Here is a 17062-nt window from a genome sequence, read left to right on the forward strand (position 1 = left end):
CAGGTATGTTTTTGTAGAATGTAAATTATATTATGACTTTAGATCACTGACATGTTTTTATCATTGACCATGTTATTTCTAGCAGATACTGAAATAATGTAGATAATGAATTTACAAACTCAAAGAGTTAAGATTTTTATTATGAGCATCAATGAATAGGAAAAGTTACTCAGGAATTACTAAAGAAGACATTGCCAATAGTGGCAATATTATCAGTAAAATATGAGTAAAAGTTATTGACTACCTATATCATATAACAATTTTAATTTGCTATTTGTAGTGTAAAACAGCAACAAGTTACAAAATGGAATTAGAACTGGAAAACACTGCCTTATTGAGTCACTTTATTGTGCTCTGTGTGTGGTTTTTTTCATCTGTAAAACTAGAGTAATATAGAGGAGGAGGCATTTTGGAAAGATTAAGTACTTTAAAATACATCCTAACTTTTCCAGGTGGTGATAAAATTATGATGATGATGATAGTAATGAAAATTTATTGAACACTTACTCTGGACCAGACACATTAAGTGTTTTACTGGCATTTTATTTTAATTCATTATGCCATTTTGTGTGGTAAAACATCCATGTCTCATCAATAAATATCAGTGGGCTAACACTTTTTTTTTATTTTTTAAATTTTTTGTTCTACCATCTCATCCTGTTAACTCCTACCATGTCTTCCTTAACCAATGGCCTTTCTCTGTAAGATGGATTCATCTGTTCTTGGCAGTCCCAGGCGAACAACATTTGCTTACCTGCCCCTTCTGTCTTCTGTGCCACTTGTGTGCCGAATACAATTCCAAAATTAAGAAGATTCCATTTTTTTTAAAAGTTGCTGAAAATAAACATTTGGGAACAAAAGGAGGGAATTCTAAACACACCTGTTACCCCACAAAGAATTATGTACTGCATCTTTAGCTGTTGTCTGCAAGGACCCCACTTTAACCCGGGTATTAGAGGATCCTGAGGAAGCCTGGGAAGGCGAGTAGTCTGAGTAAGTGCCTGAGGAAACACTGTTATTCAGACAGTGAGTTTTGTCAACTTCAGACTCATCAGTTGATTCTGAAATTTAAAGGGGAAAATGTTATAATGCTATGACACTGACAATTACACAGAAAAGCAAGTATGAAAAATGGAAACCATACCGATGAAGGTTAGAAATGCATATTTGTAAAACATTTGTATAGACTATGGTGTATCATAATTTACAACTGGCGATTCATCATGCACATGCATTTGTAGCATATTTTCCACATTGGGTTCACAATGTTACCTTTTTTGTCCTTCCCTAGCAGAACAAGTTTGGGTGGGTACAGAGGGGTCTCAGCTAATGAAGGGTGAAGTTCCCCAATCCTCATTTCATTAGCTGGATGAACAAAAGAATCCTGAGAGATATAATAATACAGGACAAGGAAAGTAAACATTTAAACAATGGTTAACCGAAGTGGCAGTATCTTTATTTGGCTCAGATTCAAAAATGTGACTCTAGAATTCAGTTCACTGTGGGGCACTGGGAGAAATAAACCATATGTATCTCTGAGTTAAGCATTACAAAATTTTTTTCTAACGTGAGTCCATTTATTCATCCTTTTTTTTTTGCATGTTGTTTATATGCCTGGCACTGTGCAATGAACTGTGGAGGTTTCAAAGAAAGACAAAATGTCGCTGGTACCCTCTGGGAGTTTATAATCTAGTTGGAGAGATGAGATGTAACTCATTAGAACACCAGACTGAATTATGATAAGCCATTAATGAGCAGTATGATTCACACAAATATGACATATACGCATGTAACTGTTCTAAGTGGTGAACTCTCTAAGAGTTTTAAGAGGAAAGTATGTCACTGACCAATTAAGATTTTGTGTGTGTGTGTGTGTGTGTGTGTGTGTGTGTGTGTGCATCCCTAGCCACATTAATGTGTGTGTGTGTGTGTGCATCCCTAGCCACATTAATTCACTGTCGGGTCCTATAAATCCTGCTCTTCCCACCACTTTCCTCCTCACTTTCTACTGTATCTCAAGTGATCATCTCCTCAATTTCTCAAGTTCCATCATGTCTTCTTCCAAAGGTTCCTGGTTTTCTCACACCTAATCTAGCGTGCTAAATCTTCATTCTATACCCCTTCCAGTGTAACGAGCAACATCGATACACGACTATAACTTCATAATGACAAATAAACATGTAGAAAACCCAAGAATTTTAAACTTCCACAATTCAAATTACTGTTCTCAGCTGACCAGGGAGTGTGGAGAGCATTCGGGGGAAGGTAAAATACCAAATTCTCACTTTCTTCTAGATATAAAAATGCCTTATCTATGCCCATAAGTAGTGAGATATATTTATGCATAGCAGCTATTGTTATGTCTTCTTTTCCCTTAAGATTAATTTTAATTCAAATAAGAATTTTCAGCTTTTAATTCATTAGTATCTTGTGAGTTTGGAGCACTAATGTAAAATACTTAGAAATATTTTGTTAAATCAGAGAAAAAAATATACTTGAGGACAAAAATATTGTAAATTTAAAAGTCCTGTCTTAAAACTAATCGGTTGGTATAATGAACAGGCAGAAACTCTTACTATAAATTTTATATATTGCCAAGGACCCCCATAGTGAGACATGCTCAGGTCTTTGGTTATTGCAGAGAAGCAGGTCCATTTCTTTAACTTTTGGTTTAAGTTCTATCTTTTGGGATTCTTTTGGGTTAGGTTTGTATGGAAATATTTGCCTGAAAAACCTGGTTGTATCTGTTACTTGTTAATTTTTTAAATAGAACATTTCAATAAAAGAAAATGGCAAGATCTTTTAGTCCAACACTTTTGTTTTCTAGAGGCGGGTTCTGAGACTTGGTTTAGGCCTAGGGCACACAGATCCAGCACTGCAGCAGGATTCTCTTGGGCTCCATTCCAGTGATCTTTCCTTACCTTGTGCTACCTCCTGGTGAGCTCAGCTGTGAGCACACAAGGAATTTAAAATGAGGTATCAAATTGCAAAGAGGAACAGGAAAAGGAGTAGAATGGAAAATTCAGCAGTTGAAGAGGCTATATTTGCTATTCAAAGGTGTTCTATGTGATACTGTGTATGCCATATTGCCTATCCTAAGAAAAGTTCATTTTTCATATGGGCTTCACAGAACAAAGATAACTACCCAACAAAAGAAATTAATCACTGACTTTGTTTTCTATAAATTCTTTTATAGAGGCCATATTTTCTTTATTTTGATTGATTTTAAAAATTATTTCAGAGGGTGCATATTCTTCATTTTGATTGATTTTGAAAGTTAGTTCAAAGATTTAGCATAAGAAATGTATGACAAAGTTTTAAGGTGACAGAATGGAGGATAAAAGTCTTTATATACCTTTGGAGAAATTTATAAGAAGATATTAGTTTGAGAAAGAGTACCATGAAAGGCATAAAATACGCTGACTTGCCAAAAAATTTGTTACAAGGTGTCATATTTTCATCTTATTTCTATTTTTGTATTTTGTTAGTCACCTTGGGCAAGTCAGTGTACTTCTCTGGGCATTATCATCATTAAAATAAAGGTAATCAGTAACAGGAATTAGTGCCAATTCCTGTCTAGTACTAACAATCTATGAATCTAAAGGTAAGTTATTTGTTGAAATAATAATCTAAAAATATTCCTATGATACCTAATTACAAGAATGGAAATTTTGTTTTATCCAAAAGAAAACAAAATAGAATAGAAACACAAACAAGCAAACCAAATAGTTGTACAAGTACAGAATGTTAAAATAACTATGGGTTTTGCTTTTTTTCCCCTTATGTTCTACACATTCAGTACTCAGGTCATCTTGTTTGTATTGATTAGACTTTCAAACTTGTATACCAAAATTATGACTGGAACTCTGCATGGTAGCTCTGGTTTGACTCAGGTTCAAGCTTCTGATCCTGTTCAAGAATTTCTATTGAGAATCAAAAACAGTCTTAGTGACCAGGAAGAGAGGATGATTATCAGCTAATTATGAACTCGTATTTCTTCTTAGAAGGACATTATTGAAACAAGAATGATGAATTTGCGGTGATCCAAGTAGATTCTCTTATCCTTATGAACAAAGTGATGATGATGATGATTACAATGATGATAATGGCCATAAATTACATGGCACTAATTACATCTGCTGTGGTGCTACTATGCTAAACCCTATTATCCTTGTTAATTATTTAAAAGACAACCTTATTTTTTTTATCATTATGTGGCATTCGAATTATTTATCATCTTTTTTTTTTTTTTTATTTTTTTGGCATTCAATTTATTTTTTTTTTTTTTTTTTTTTTTTTTTTTTTTGTTCTGCAGATAAGGAAATGAAGGCTCAGTGAGGTAAAATCATAATTCTAAGTCACAAACCTAATAAGTGGCAGGGCCAGGATTTGAACTGGGATCTGTGCTACTCAAAGATCTATGTGATATCTGTGTATCGCAGTATTGTCTATCCCGCTAAGAACAGCATTTCTCACATGGGTTTCAACAAAAGTTAAAGTTAACTATCCAACAAAGGGAAATAAATCAACTAATCTTGTTTTTATAAATTCTTTTATAGAGGCTAGAGGAGTAGAGTTCCTTTTGAAAAAGGGGCAAAGTTGGGGACTCGCTCTATGGCCAATGACAGAGGAAGTTTTGGTAGCAAAAATAGATTTAGTGGGGAGCCCATATTTTCTTTCTGGTGAGGAGACAGAAGTGGGAGAGAAAGAAAAGGTAAAATGTCCTTTTTCACACAATTGCCCTTCCATTGTTCAAACTACATCTTGGCTGCTACTGTCATAAAGAAAAGAAGCCTCAGGAAGAAGTCAAAGGAAAGAAAGCAAGCTTATTTCTGAGCTTTTGAGAGTCTAGGCCTAGCATGAATAAAAGTAATTTAAGGAAAATTTTGAGGGTAATTGACAATTCTCTGTTACTGGAAGAAAGATGTTCCTCTATAGAAAAAAATTGGGCTGAGTCTCCCAACAAAGAGAAAATGGAGAACATTTTGGATGGTGAACAGGTATCTTGGTAGTTACTTGCAGAAGGATTAAAGGAGGATGAGGAAGGAATTGGCATATGATTCTCTTGAGAAAGAAGAGAGAATGATTTACTGTAGGCTTCTTCTGTGTCAATAACTGTGCTTGGAGCTGTACATAAATAGCTGTTATATTTTCTGTTTTGTGTTTTTTTTTAAGATAAAGAAACCAAGGATCGGAAAGGTTTTAGGGACTTGTTAAGGTCACAAGGTGGAGTCAAGATTTCAATTCATGTGTGCTAGATTTAAAAGCCCTACCCCTTGATTCTTAAACTGTACTCTGAGGCACCCATGGGTGTTGTTGCAATTAACAGGGACACTGTGAGTTATATTAAATGTTTGAGGGAAACAAAGCAATACTTGACATTAGACAGACACTGTGCAAATGGCTAGCTTGAGATAGCTCTCAGTTACAACATTAGATTGCACATTCTTTCTGATGAAAATCCTTGGCCAGGCATGCTGACTCATGCCTGTAATCCCATCACTTTGGGAGGCCAAGGTGGGTGGATTATGATGTTAGGAGATCGAGATCATCCTGGCCAACATGGTGAAACCCCATCTCTACTAAAAATACAAAAATTAGCTGGCTGTGCTGGCACGTGCCTGTAATCCCAGCTACTCAGGAGGCTGAGGCAGGAGAATCGTTAGAACCAGGGAGTCGGAAGTTGCAGTGAGCTGAGATCGCACCACTGCACTCCAGCCTGGCAACAGAGCGAGACTCTATCTCAAAACAAAACAAAACAAAACCCAAAATCCTTGTGAGGCTGGGTTTTGGTGGTGGTTGTGATCAAAAACCAAGTGGCATTTGAAAATCAATGAGAAACAGAAATTAAAATTGTGGTGTCTACTATGATTCCTAGCTGTGAGAAGATAGGTGGTGTTTAACAGGTGCATGTATGCCATTAATATTTTGGCTTTGATTTGGTAAGACTAAGGTAAAAATTTTCTCTTTCAATTTAATTGCATTGATTTTTTCAAATGACCACAAAGTAGGGCATAAATATTTACTAAGCTGTTTGGGAATAACAACTTAAATGAAACTCCTAGGTATTTATTTTTGTCTAGGATCACTGAGACGCTATGGGCATTTATATACCAAGAGTGTATTGAACACACAGGTGATGAAGTGTGGATAGGTATCAATTAATTAAATTATTAATTCAAAAAAAACTCAGAACTTGTCCTTGATTTCAATGAATATCTAATTGAATGGAGAGACAGACATGTTACCAGAGTCATTATACTAGACTGTATCAATCATTCATTTATTCAACAAATATTTATTTTGCTCCTACTCTATCCTAGGAACTGTGCTAGACTCAGGCAATACAAGGATGGGCAAGAAAGAAAGCATCCCTGCCTTCATGAAACTCACAGTCTGAAGTCAATAAACAAAGTAATCATAACTGTTCATCATATTTAATGTGATAATGTGACGTGACAGAGAATATCAGAGGGTCCAACTGATCAGGGTGACCAGGGAAGGCCTTCCTGCTGAGGTGACCTTTAAGCTGAAACTTGAAGGATGAGGAAGTGCTAGCCATATAAAGAGATCTGGGGAAAAGGCAAATGCAAACTGTACAAGGCATTATAAAGGAAAATCTCCCCGTCCTCCTTCTTCTTATGGCTCTACCAGCCCTGTTCTTTGTCTGGCATAATGTATGTTAAAACTATTGGCATATAGTTGGCAAAATGAAAGTGAGCAATAAATATTTACCTTTCCTTTTTCCCCTTAGTTGCATGTGTAATCTTTCTACCTTGTTTATTTTTTCTGTTTTCCACTTCTGGTCTTGCCTACCTTTATTCTTTTTTGGGGGTTTTTCTATATTTAATCACATGAATAAATATATCATGCAGTATATAATACCCTCTTCCATATCCTTGGCAGTGTGAACTAATAACAATGACCCAAAAAATGTCATACAAGTGCAAAATATAAATGTTTAGTATGCACTGATCAGCTAAATGCTTGATTATCTGCATTTATTAAATCTGGACATTGAAAAATAAGAGTGTGAACCTTTACTCTGGCTGCAGTTATTTTGAGACAGGAGGATAATACAGAAAGCAACAGTTCCTCCTTGCTCTAGGATGGTTAAAACTTAGAGAGAGAAGATCTAGAATCTCAATTTTACATAAAGTATTGCAATTACCAGTGAAATTTCTGTTCAAGAGGAAAAGACTAGTAGAAGAAAGCTAAGAAAGGGGTGGTGCAAATCACACAGACAAATTTAAAGCCGAAAGTTGAGCTTTAATCTTAGCCTGAGCAATAAGAAGTCACTGTAGTGTTTTTAAGGAGGGCAAGGAAATGATTAGAATTCTGTTTTAGAAAGACGATTGACAAGGCAATAAGGAGGCTGGTGACAAGGGAAGTAAAAAAAAACCGGGTATTTTTTATAGTAATGCAGGACAGAGTGAGGGCCTGAAGAAGTAGAAATGATACACTTAGGTGAGAATGCACAGGCTTTGGTAATTATTTGGAAGACACAGGAAGTGGAGAGAAAGAAGGAAGAAGAAATAAGGACATCTCTCAAATTTCTAGCTAGAGTGAAATGGAAGATAATGGTGCCAGTGAGATCAAGATCAGGAACACGAAAGCAAAAGCAAGTTTACAAAGGAAACATTAAATCTAATTCTGGATTTGTTATGCTTGACCTGACTGGGACAGTTTTAAGATTTATTATTAAATTAATGACCAAAGCCTCATCTATCCCATCCCTGCATGAAGACATTTTAGACTCTTATTTTATAGTAAAATTATCCAGTTTATAGATTTTCATGACCACCAGTTATTTTGATGTCAAACTGTGATTACAGGATATTTAAATATAAAATGTATATATATGTATTTAATGTGTATCTGCTAAATGTTGGTTTCCTTCCCCTTTATATTGCAGCAATGTCTTTGAGATAAAAGAACAGTCTGTTGCTTTACTATAATATGTGCATAATATTTTGGAAAGGAAAACGTATAGTGATACTGATTTTATAAGCAAAAAACAATGAAAATGAATGTTAATATTTTTTTCCCTTAGAAATCTAGGTGTATTCCCCTCCTCTAAGGTAGTTTGGTACCTCTGCTGGCAGATATGCACACTATGCTTATTTTTGCTCAAGCTCTTCCCTTTGCTTGGAATGCCCTCCTCCCTTTTCCTCTTTAACAGAATCACCCTACCTTTAATACACAGTCTAAACTAAACTTAGAGCATTATATTCGCCATCACTCAACTAACCATGTGATCATATTTTAAATAATATGCTCTTTAATTGTTTCATGTGTCTTAAGTGTATCTGGGTCAGCTTTAAATTACTAGGGGATTACAGACACATTTTATATTTCTTTTTTCTCTCTCACAGTGTTTGGCACAGTGTTACATATGCAGTTGGTGTTTAATAAATGCAACAAAATGATGCTCTGAAATGCAGATTTGTAAAAGAGTTTTGCCAATCTAGATTTTGGAGAAGTAGTTACGTGAACTTACAGATGTACTCAGATCGATTATGTTTCTAATGAAGATAAAAATATGATAACCAAATTAGCTGAAGAGGTGATGAAATAGTAGAGGTGGCGTTAGTGTAGTTGAATTCTTTTCAGACCACAAAATCAATAAGGATGGATTTCTAACTCATTCTAAAATATAGGAATTAAGCTTCACATGACTAGATTCCATAAATCTAAATTTCAAAGTTATATCCTTTTTTTTATTGTTAATCAGTGCTTCCTAGAAAAGTTGTGAGCCAAAGATAAAAACATTTTAAAAATTGTGCTCTAGATCTAATTAGGAATTTTATGAGACTTGCATAATAGAAAATCTTGGATTAGTCTTTCTTAATGATTAATACAATAAAAGTTTGGGGTAGCCAAAATAATGTCACTAATATGATATAATGCACTCACTGGCCAGGCCTTGCTGGGTGATGAACTTATTCATTCTGTGTGTATTGGAACTTTTGGAGCTATGTTAATGATTTTAGGCCATGAGGGTATCATTTTTCTATGATTGATTAAATGCAACCCTCATCGTTTGAAAAAGTAGAGAGATCATTTATATTTTAGGGGAAAATGCACTTATCAAGGAAGATCTATTCAGTTAAAAAACATATTTAAAATTCCAAAAAATCCAAACCACACTGGCAATTACCAATAACCTTCAAGTACCTCCACTGTAATCTCCTTTGGGGCTACCGGCCACTTGTGTTCATATTTTTCTTTCACAGTTTGCTCCGTGTTAGCAGTTGGATTTGAATTCTCAACACGCACTCCATGGCTTGGCTTACCCACCAAATTTTGAACAGATTTTACCATATTCTTTAAATCCTCTGGGTAAGGAGTTGGATATCGTTTTAGGTTTATTTCAACCTAGAAGTTTACAAAAGAAATTTAACATAAAATAACTTCAGCAAGCATGTTCACAAAACTACCCCATTTTATATTCAGTAGTATAATCAAATGCAATACAGTGAGTGTTGAGCTGGCTGAGAAACTGTTATAGAGTAGGATGCATAGTGTTTTCATATTTAGCCCTATGGGACTTCCCACCCCTTCCCATTCTTCTAGATTATAAACTAATTTTGAATCATATTCTGTCTTTAGACCTACCCTATAGATGGCTGAAATAGCAGTAGGTCAAAACACTTAAGTGATTGGTAATTTGAAAAATTTAATCAAGTTATACCAGCTGCTTTCTTACTTTAGATACTGTTCTCTTCCTTATTTTAATATTTATAAGTAATTATGTTGATATTAAGAGTATCTTTTGAGTATCAATGCAGGTGATGGGAGGAGACCCAACAAGCTTTACAAGTAGAGTTGCATATTAAAAAATGGGGAGTTGACAATATCTGCTGCCCAAATATGCATTAGCCTTTGTTAGTTGGTGTGTTATATCAAAAGGTAGGATCGCTAATTCTCATTAATCCCTAAGGGAAAAAAATGCTTCAGGGTGGTTTTATATTTACTTTTACCCTAAGAAAGTGACATGCTTCTTGAGTAATATAATGAAGAGAAATTAAAAATTGGGACCACTTTCTAATATATTTTAGGTACATGTGCAAATTTTGGCTTTTATCGATCCAGCTACTTATTTCCATTCTTCAATTCATTTTAGGGTATCAATCTAACTTTTGGGAACACATGTTAATGACTATTCTTAGCATTAAATTTAGAGGGTGAAAATATGAGACATTCCATATAGAATATTTCATCATCAGGGTACTTGCTATAATATATTTAAAACAGAATAAGTACAAGTTGTACATGCTAATTTGCTAATTAAAAGAGACTGGGAATAAAAGAATTTACTTGGCCTGGCTTGTTCCAACAATCATGTTTTGCATCTGAGTAGAATCAACTTTACAAAATGAAATGATTTATGTGATTGTGGTAGGTATGTATCTGTGGAAAGTGTGTGTGGGGGTGAGAGGGTAAGAGAAGAGAAGGTGAAAGAGAAGCAGTGAAAGGAAGAGGAAGAGTGGAAAAGGGGGAGAAAAAAAGAGTGAGGGGCACATCCGCACCCACCCCCACACACCCATGTAATTCATGGGATGTAAGTAACTATGATGGTGATATAGATCTGAAAATTATGAATATGAATTCAAACACTTTTGCCCATCTGCAGTTTTAGCAAATCCACCAACTGTGTTATTCTTCTCAGTATTTTGTCTTCCTTGTGGCTCATTTTTCTCATCAAATACTGGAATTGGACTTCACTAGATGACTTCTAACATTCCTTTTAATATTAAAGATATAAAATTATTATTCCAGTAAATATTTGGAAAACAAATGAAAAACCAGATAATTTTGTTAATGTACGTGCTATTTAAATGTAGTTTAATCTCTTTAAACTCTCAAATAAATAAGGATGACATTGATAATATATAGAAATATAGCTACAAAAATATAACCCAAAACAAAGTTAGAATTGACAGAAAAAAAAATGTAAATTGTTAGATTGTAATATAAATAAATCCCAGGGTACTTAATTTGTAATGTATTCTTAAATAAACATAAAAGGAATGATATGACTACTAGACAAAGTCCATTGGGATACATGCATTCTTAGATCTGTTGTTTAAATTGGTATTAGAAATGTTAATCACAAATTAAGTATAATTTTAAAATTATATCATTGAACTTGTTTAAAAGTACTTGACATCAAAGTGCTAGAAGTAAAAAAAAATTACATTAAAATATAAGTTGTAGAATGCTATGACTATCATGCCAATTAAGAACATTTTATTTTTTAATAACCAGCTGTATGTGAATAAAAAATAATCTAAAGTAGGGCATTAAATTAAAATTCTATGCAACTTAAAAAACCCCTAACACTAAAACTACACTTATAAATTGAATGGAAGGCAAAAGAAATGTGAAGTGTTCTTCCTTAATTGAATTAAATACTTCACTGAATAATGTAATGTATTTTTTGTTAGATGCTATGTCCCATCTGACACAATTAGATCACTATTTGACATGGTACTAATATTTTCTGGTTATTTTATAAGCAAGTACATGTGATATTTTGGTCACATCACCAGAAGACGTTTGGATATTCCTGTGACAACAATTAAATCTAGAAATAGATTTACTATGCATTAATACAGCTTAAGCTATACACCTCTTCGAAAGTCTTGTGAGGGGCCCTATTATTTATAGAGTCATTTTATATTCTTTTCCTGAAAGAGGACCCCCCCCCCTTAAATTGAGGAAGTTCCAGGTCTTATAAAGCTTGGATTTGTTTCACCTAAAAAGTAAGCTCCTTGCTTCTCACTTACTAGCCTACTAGCAGAATTGACTGGCCTTGGAGTCAGAAGATTTAAATTTAAGTCATAGATTTATTCCCAACTAGCTATCATCCACTAATCTTTCTGTTGTTTCTACTCACGTAAAATGGAAATGATAATATATTTCCTACACATTTGAGTTAATCTGGAGCTAAAATGTGAAAAATGTGAAAGTTCTTGGAAAATCTGTAAGTTCTATGAAGAGATGAGATACTATTTCTAAGGTCACATTTTACCTAATGTATTTTAAAAATCTGGATTCCTTTTGGTGATTTTGACTCTACTCTGTATATGTCTAAACATAATATCTGTAACTGTCTGGATCTTTTTTTCAATTATACGTAGCAACAGTTATTTAATTCAGTATCTCCCATGTTCCAGTCACCATGATAAATGTTTTATAGGGATATTTAATTTATTATTAATTATTTACATAAACATTATTATAAATTCTACAGGTTTAAATATAAATTAATATTTATACACTAAATAAATGATTATTAAAAATTATATAATTAATCATTATATAAAATCTCACTTAAGTTTCACAACCCATTGCAGCAGCTGTTGCCACTTTACAGAAAAAAAGTGTAGCTCAGACCATGTAAGTAACTTGCCTAAGATTACATAGCTAGTAGATGCAATATGCAAACTTAGGTCTTTTGACTCCAATGCTTATGCTAGCTCAGAGTATGGGTGCAGCACATATTTGTACAATATTGTGGAAGAAATACTGTAAGTTTAAAATGTGAATTTCTCTGAGTTAAATGGCAAAATAATTTCTATTTTTTAAATAAAGCTAAGTAACACAATATTTTATAATTTTAAAGATAAAACTATATTTTATCATTGTATTATGTTTGGAAGCTCTACGCAAGCATATTTTATGCCCATTTATAGATTGCTTTGCTTTATTTTTCAGTGGATATATGCAGTGCATCAGAAGTGAATATGATCATAAACCCAGTTATACTAAAAGTTAAGTAATACCCAAATACAAGAGCAATTTTTCTATATATCTAAATATATAGACTATAAATGTTTTCTTATTCCAATATGAAATAAAAGATATAAATTCATTTATTATACACATAGGTAGGAAAATCAATTATATTCTTGCAAAAGTGTGTTGTGTTAATCACTCACTATAAAGTATTTGCTCAGTTCACATATACATTTGATTAAAATGCAAGATTTTTACTAAAATATTACTTTAATTTTGAAAAACAGAAATGTTTCACAACATTCTTTGTATCTTAGATGTAAATAAAGTGCAGTAAATGCAAATAGCAGCTGCAAGATGTTGGAGACCCCCAAAAATTTAGCAATAAAGAATCACCTAAGGTTAATAGCCAGGGCATTTAGGGCATTTAGAAATGATATCTTGAATTCACACAGAACTGTTTTTTTATATATTATATTATGTAATATAATATATTATATTTCACATCATGATCAAATTCTAATTTGATTTGATTGCAAATTCCAGTAAGAGAAATATTAGTTAATACTTTGATCATTGATAGTTAAATATTATATTACTTTGAGAATTAGTTGGAATGATATACAAAGAAAAGAAACTTATAGCAGTTTTAGTTAGGAAAATGCATTCTCAGCTTGCCTTATATTATAGCAAAAATATAAGACAATGGATAAGTATCTAGTCCATTACATGTGGATAGTAAAGTTTACAAGACATGCAGTGTTCTTTCATATTCCAGTAAAGCATGTTTTTCCCCCCATTAACCTCTTAAAACACCCAACCACAAAGATAAGGAAGCCCTACTTGCCACAACTCCCAATTCAATCTTCTCTTATAGGAATTCATATGATCTGTGTCTTCAAATTAAAGGAAATTGATGCTTTTCAACAGATGTCTATCTTTGTGCTTAAAGGCCACTCTCAGCAAATCTCAATTTAATCTGATGCTATTTTAAGAATTAAGTTTTAGCTATTTAATCTCCCCAGAATTCACATTATAAAAAATGTGCATATATGTGGAGGGGATAATTTAGAATGTATCAATAGTGTCATCAACATTCTGCCCAACTATTGGTATTCCCACACTTTAAATTAAAGAAAAAAAAAGCACTCAACTCAAAAACCATGCCAGATATCCCACCAATAGGCACCTCACATTGATTTTCCCTCCCCTCTGGCTCAGTCCTCCCCACCCCATTGCCAATGTCAATAAACAAAATGTTAAATTGAGATAAAACACTGGCAATTTGAAGGTTTCTATGTGATCAACATTTCTTACCCCAAATCATGCAGAACATACCCCATAAACCACTGTTCCAAGGTTGCCTCTACATGGGTGATTCTCCTACCCCAGACACCTAGGCCTACCTGTCTGCCACTTAGAGAGGGAAGAGTGGTGGATTGTGCTGCAACTGGCAATGGAGTACACATGCTCCTGTCCTGCTGGAGGCCACTTATACAACCCCATGCCAGCTGTGGGTCATTCTGGGGACGGGCATATCTTGGATCTGCTGATCACACCTGGCCCATGGTGTGCAGCAATCGCCAGACAGTCTGGCAGGTTGGAGAGTAATCCCACGCTGGCCCCTTTCCCAGGGGACTTGGCAGGAGAGATCCTGTGGGAGAAGGAATCTCCATTTTCTGGGAGAAAGAGGAGCACTGTAGCAATACTTTCACTTTATCATTTTCTACTCTCTTTTCTTTCACTCTGAGTTATGCGTTTAAAACAATGATCATAAAATTAGTTTTAAATCCACATATAAAACAGTACTAATTTTATATGATGCTAAAGGGTCACAATTTCTTCACACAATGCAGCATTCATACTACACTATACAGACTACAAGTAGGGCATTATACTCTAGTCCATTTGAAAGTTGAAAGCATAGGTCAACGATTCCTTTTAAATTTCACGTAAATTAAAGGTAAAATGGTGCTGAATTTAATGTACATGTAATGAACCAGAAAAGTGTGATTAATTCAGTGTAAGATTACAATATATTCTATTCATCATACTTCCATGATGATTTATTTAGAAGTTTGTTTGTGCTCTAATTTGTCCAATAGCCAATGGCATTGGAAATATTCAAATTAGTCAAAACTGAGTAGTTTGAGATTTTGAAACACGCTGTTTCGTTAATACATAAATACACCAAATGTAAATAAACACAGAGTAAAACACTCTAAAGTATAATGAACCTACTCCGATTATAAACAAAGTTGAACACATAACACACAAACAGGGCTTCTAAATAACCGTAGGCATTTACTATATTTTATGTTTTCATTGACACATATACCAGAGTATATTAAATGCACTTTCTTCTTGCATTCTTTGAATATAGAATTTCAGGAAGAAGCATGTAATTTTGGTAATTCAATGAAATATAAAGATGAATCAGAAGTCTGGTATAGAATGCATCATCCATTGGTTCTGGATTTAACATAAGAAATCCGTAAAAAACTGAAATGTTCTGAAGGTTTGTTTTCAGTTTAGCATTATTTTTTCCAGGAATTCACAAGTTCAAAATATGTCTCTTTGGCTGTTAGACAGCACTAATCAACTATCCAGAGACATTTTTTTATTTTTTTATTTTATTTTATTTTATTTTATTTTTTTTTTTGAGGAGGAGTCTCGCTCTGTCGCCCAGGCTGGNTTACCCCAAATCATGCAGAACATACCCCATAAACCACTGTTCCAAGGTTGCCTCTACATGGGTGATTCTCCTACCCCAGACACCTAGGCCTACCTGTCTGCCACTTAGAGAGGGAAGAGTGGTGGATTGTGCTGCAACTGGCAATGGAGTACACATGCTCCTGTCCTGCTGGAGGCCACTTATACAACCCCATGCCAGCTGTGGGTCATTCTGGGGGACGGGCATATCTTGGATCTGCTGATCACACCTGGCCCATGGTGTGCAGCAATCGCCAGACAGTCTGGCAGGTTGGAGAGTAATCCCACGCTGGCCCCTTTCCCAGGGGACTTGGCAGGAGAGATCCTGTGGGAGAAGGAATCTCCATTTTCTGGGAGAAAGAGGAGCACTGTAGCAATACTTTCACTTTATCATTTTTCTACTCTCTTTTTCTTTCACTCTGAGTTATGCGTTTAAAACAATGATCATAAAATTAGTTTTAAATCCACATATAAAACAGTACTAATTTTATATGATGCTAAAGGGTCACAATTTCTTCACACAATGCAGCATTCATACTACACTATACAGACTACAAGTAGGGCATTATACTCTAGTCCATTTGAAAGTTGAAAGCATAGGTCAACGATTCCTTTTTAAATTTCACGTAAATTAAAGGTAAAATGGTGCTGAATTTAATGTACATGTAATGAACCAGAAAAGTGTGATTAATTCAGTGTAAGATTACAATATATTCTATTCATCATACTTCCATGATGATTTATTTAGAAGTTTGTTTGTGCTCTAATTTGTCCAATAGCCAATGGCATTGGAAATATTCAAATTAGTCAAAACTGAGTAGTTTGAGATTTTGAAACACGCTGTTTCGTTAATACATAAATACACCAAATGTAAATAAACACAGAGTAAAAACACTCTAAAGTATAATGAACCTACTCCGATTATAAACAAAGTTGAACACATAACACACAAACAGGGCTTCTAAATAACCGTAGGCATTTACTATATTTTATGTTTTCATTGACACATATACCAGAGTATATTAAATGCACTTTCTTCTTGCATTCTTTGAATATAGAATTTCAGGAAGAAGCATGTAATTTTTGGTAATTCAATGAAATATAAAGATGAATCAGAAGTCTGGTATAGAATGCATCATCCATTGGTTCTGGATTTAACATAAGAAATCCGTAAAAAACTGAAATGTTCTGAAGGTTTGTTTTCAGTTTAGCATTATTTTTTCCAGGAATTCACAAGTTCAAAAATATGTCTCTTTGGCTGTTAGACAGCACTAATCAACTATCCAGAGACATTTTTTTATTTTTTTATTTTTATTTTATTTTATTTTATTTTTTTTTTTGAGGAGGAGTCTCGCTCTGTCGCCCAGGCTGGAGTGCAGTGGCGTGATCTCGGCTCACTGCAAGCTCCGCCTCCCGGGTTCCCGCCATTCTCCCGCCTCAGCCTCCGAGTAGCTGGGACTACAGGCGCCCGCCACCTCGCCCGGCTAGTTTTTTGTATTTTTAGTAGAGACGGGGTTTCACCGTGTTAGCCAGGATGGTCTCGATCTCCTGACCTCGTGATCCACCCGCCTCGGCCTCCCAAAGTGCTGGGATTACAGGCTTGAGC

At 34.4% G+C, this 17062-nt stretch overlaps 2 protein-coding genes across 2 annotated transcripts in view; both read right to left on the reverse strand.

The window, feature by feature from the left end:
- The window catches only part of LOC108514056 (leucine-rich repeat-containing protein 7), a 56048-nt gene extending 54691 nt beyond the window's left edge, over positions 1-1357 (reverse strand). The window contains exons 1-2 of the mRNA XM_017850080.1: positions 1273-1357; positions 881-1061 (exon numbers count right to left, since the gene is read on the reverse strand). Coding sequence (XP_017705569.1) covers positions 881-1061; positions 1273-1357 — 266 coding nt within the window. The remainder of the gene's footprint in view (positions 1-880; positions 1062-1272) is intronic.
- Positions 1358-9156: 7799 nt separating this feature from the next.
- LOC108514057 (leucine-rich repeat-containing protein 7-like) overlaps positions 9157-17062 on the reverse strand; it is a 490227-nt gene continuing 482321 nt past the window's right edge. Inside the window, exons 17-18 of the mRNA XM_017850082.1 lie at positions 15533-15781; positions 9157-9378 (exon numbers count right to left, since the gene is read on the reverse strand). Of these exons, the coding sequence (XP_017705571.1) occupies positions 9157-9378; positions 15533-15781 (471 nt within the window). The remainder of the gene's footprint in view (positions 9379-15532; positions 15782-17062) is intronic.

Source organism: Rhinopithecus bieti, unplaced genomic scaffold (assembly GCF_001698545.2).
Source record: "Rhinopithecus bieti isolate Rb0 unplaced genomic scaffold, ASM169854v2 scaffold_33245, whole genome shotgun sequence".
NCBI classification, from domain to species: domain Eukaryota; kingdom Metazoa; phylum Chordata; class Mammalia; order Primates; family Cercopithecidae; genus Rhinopithecus; species Rhinopithecus bieti.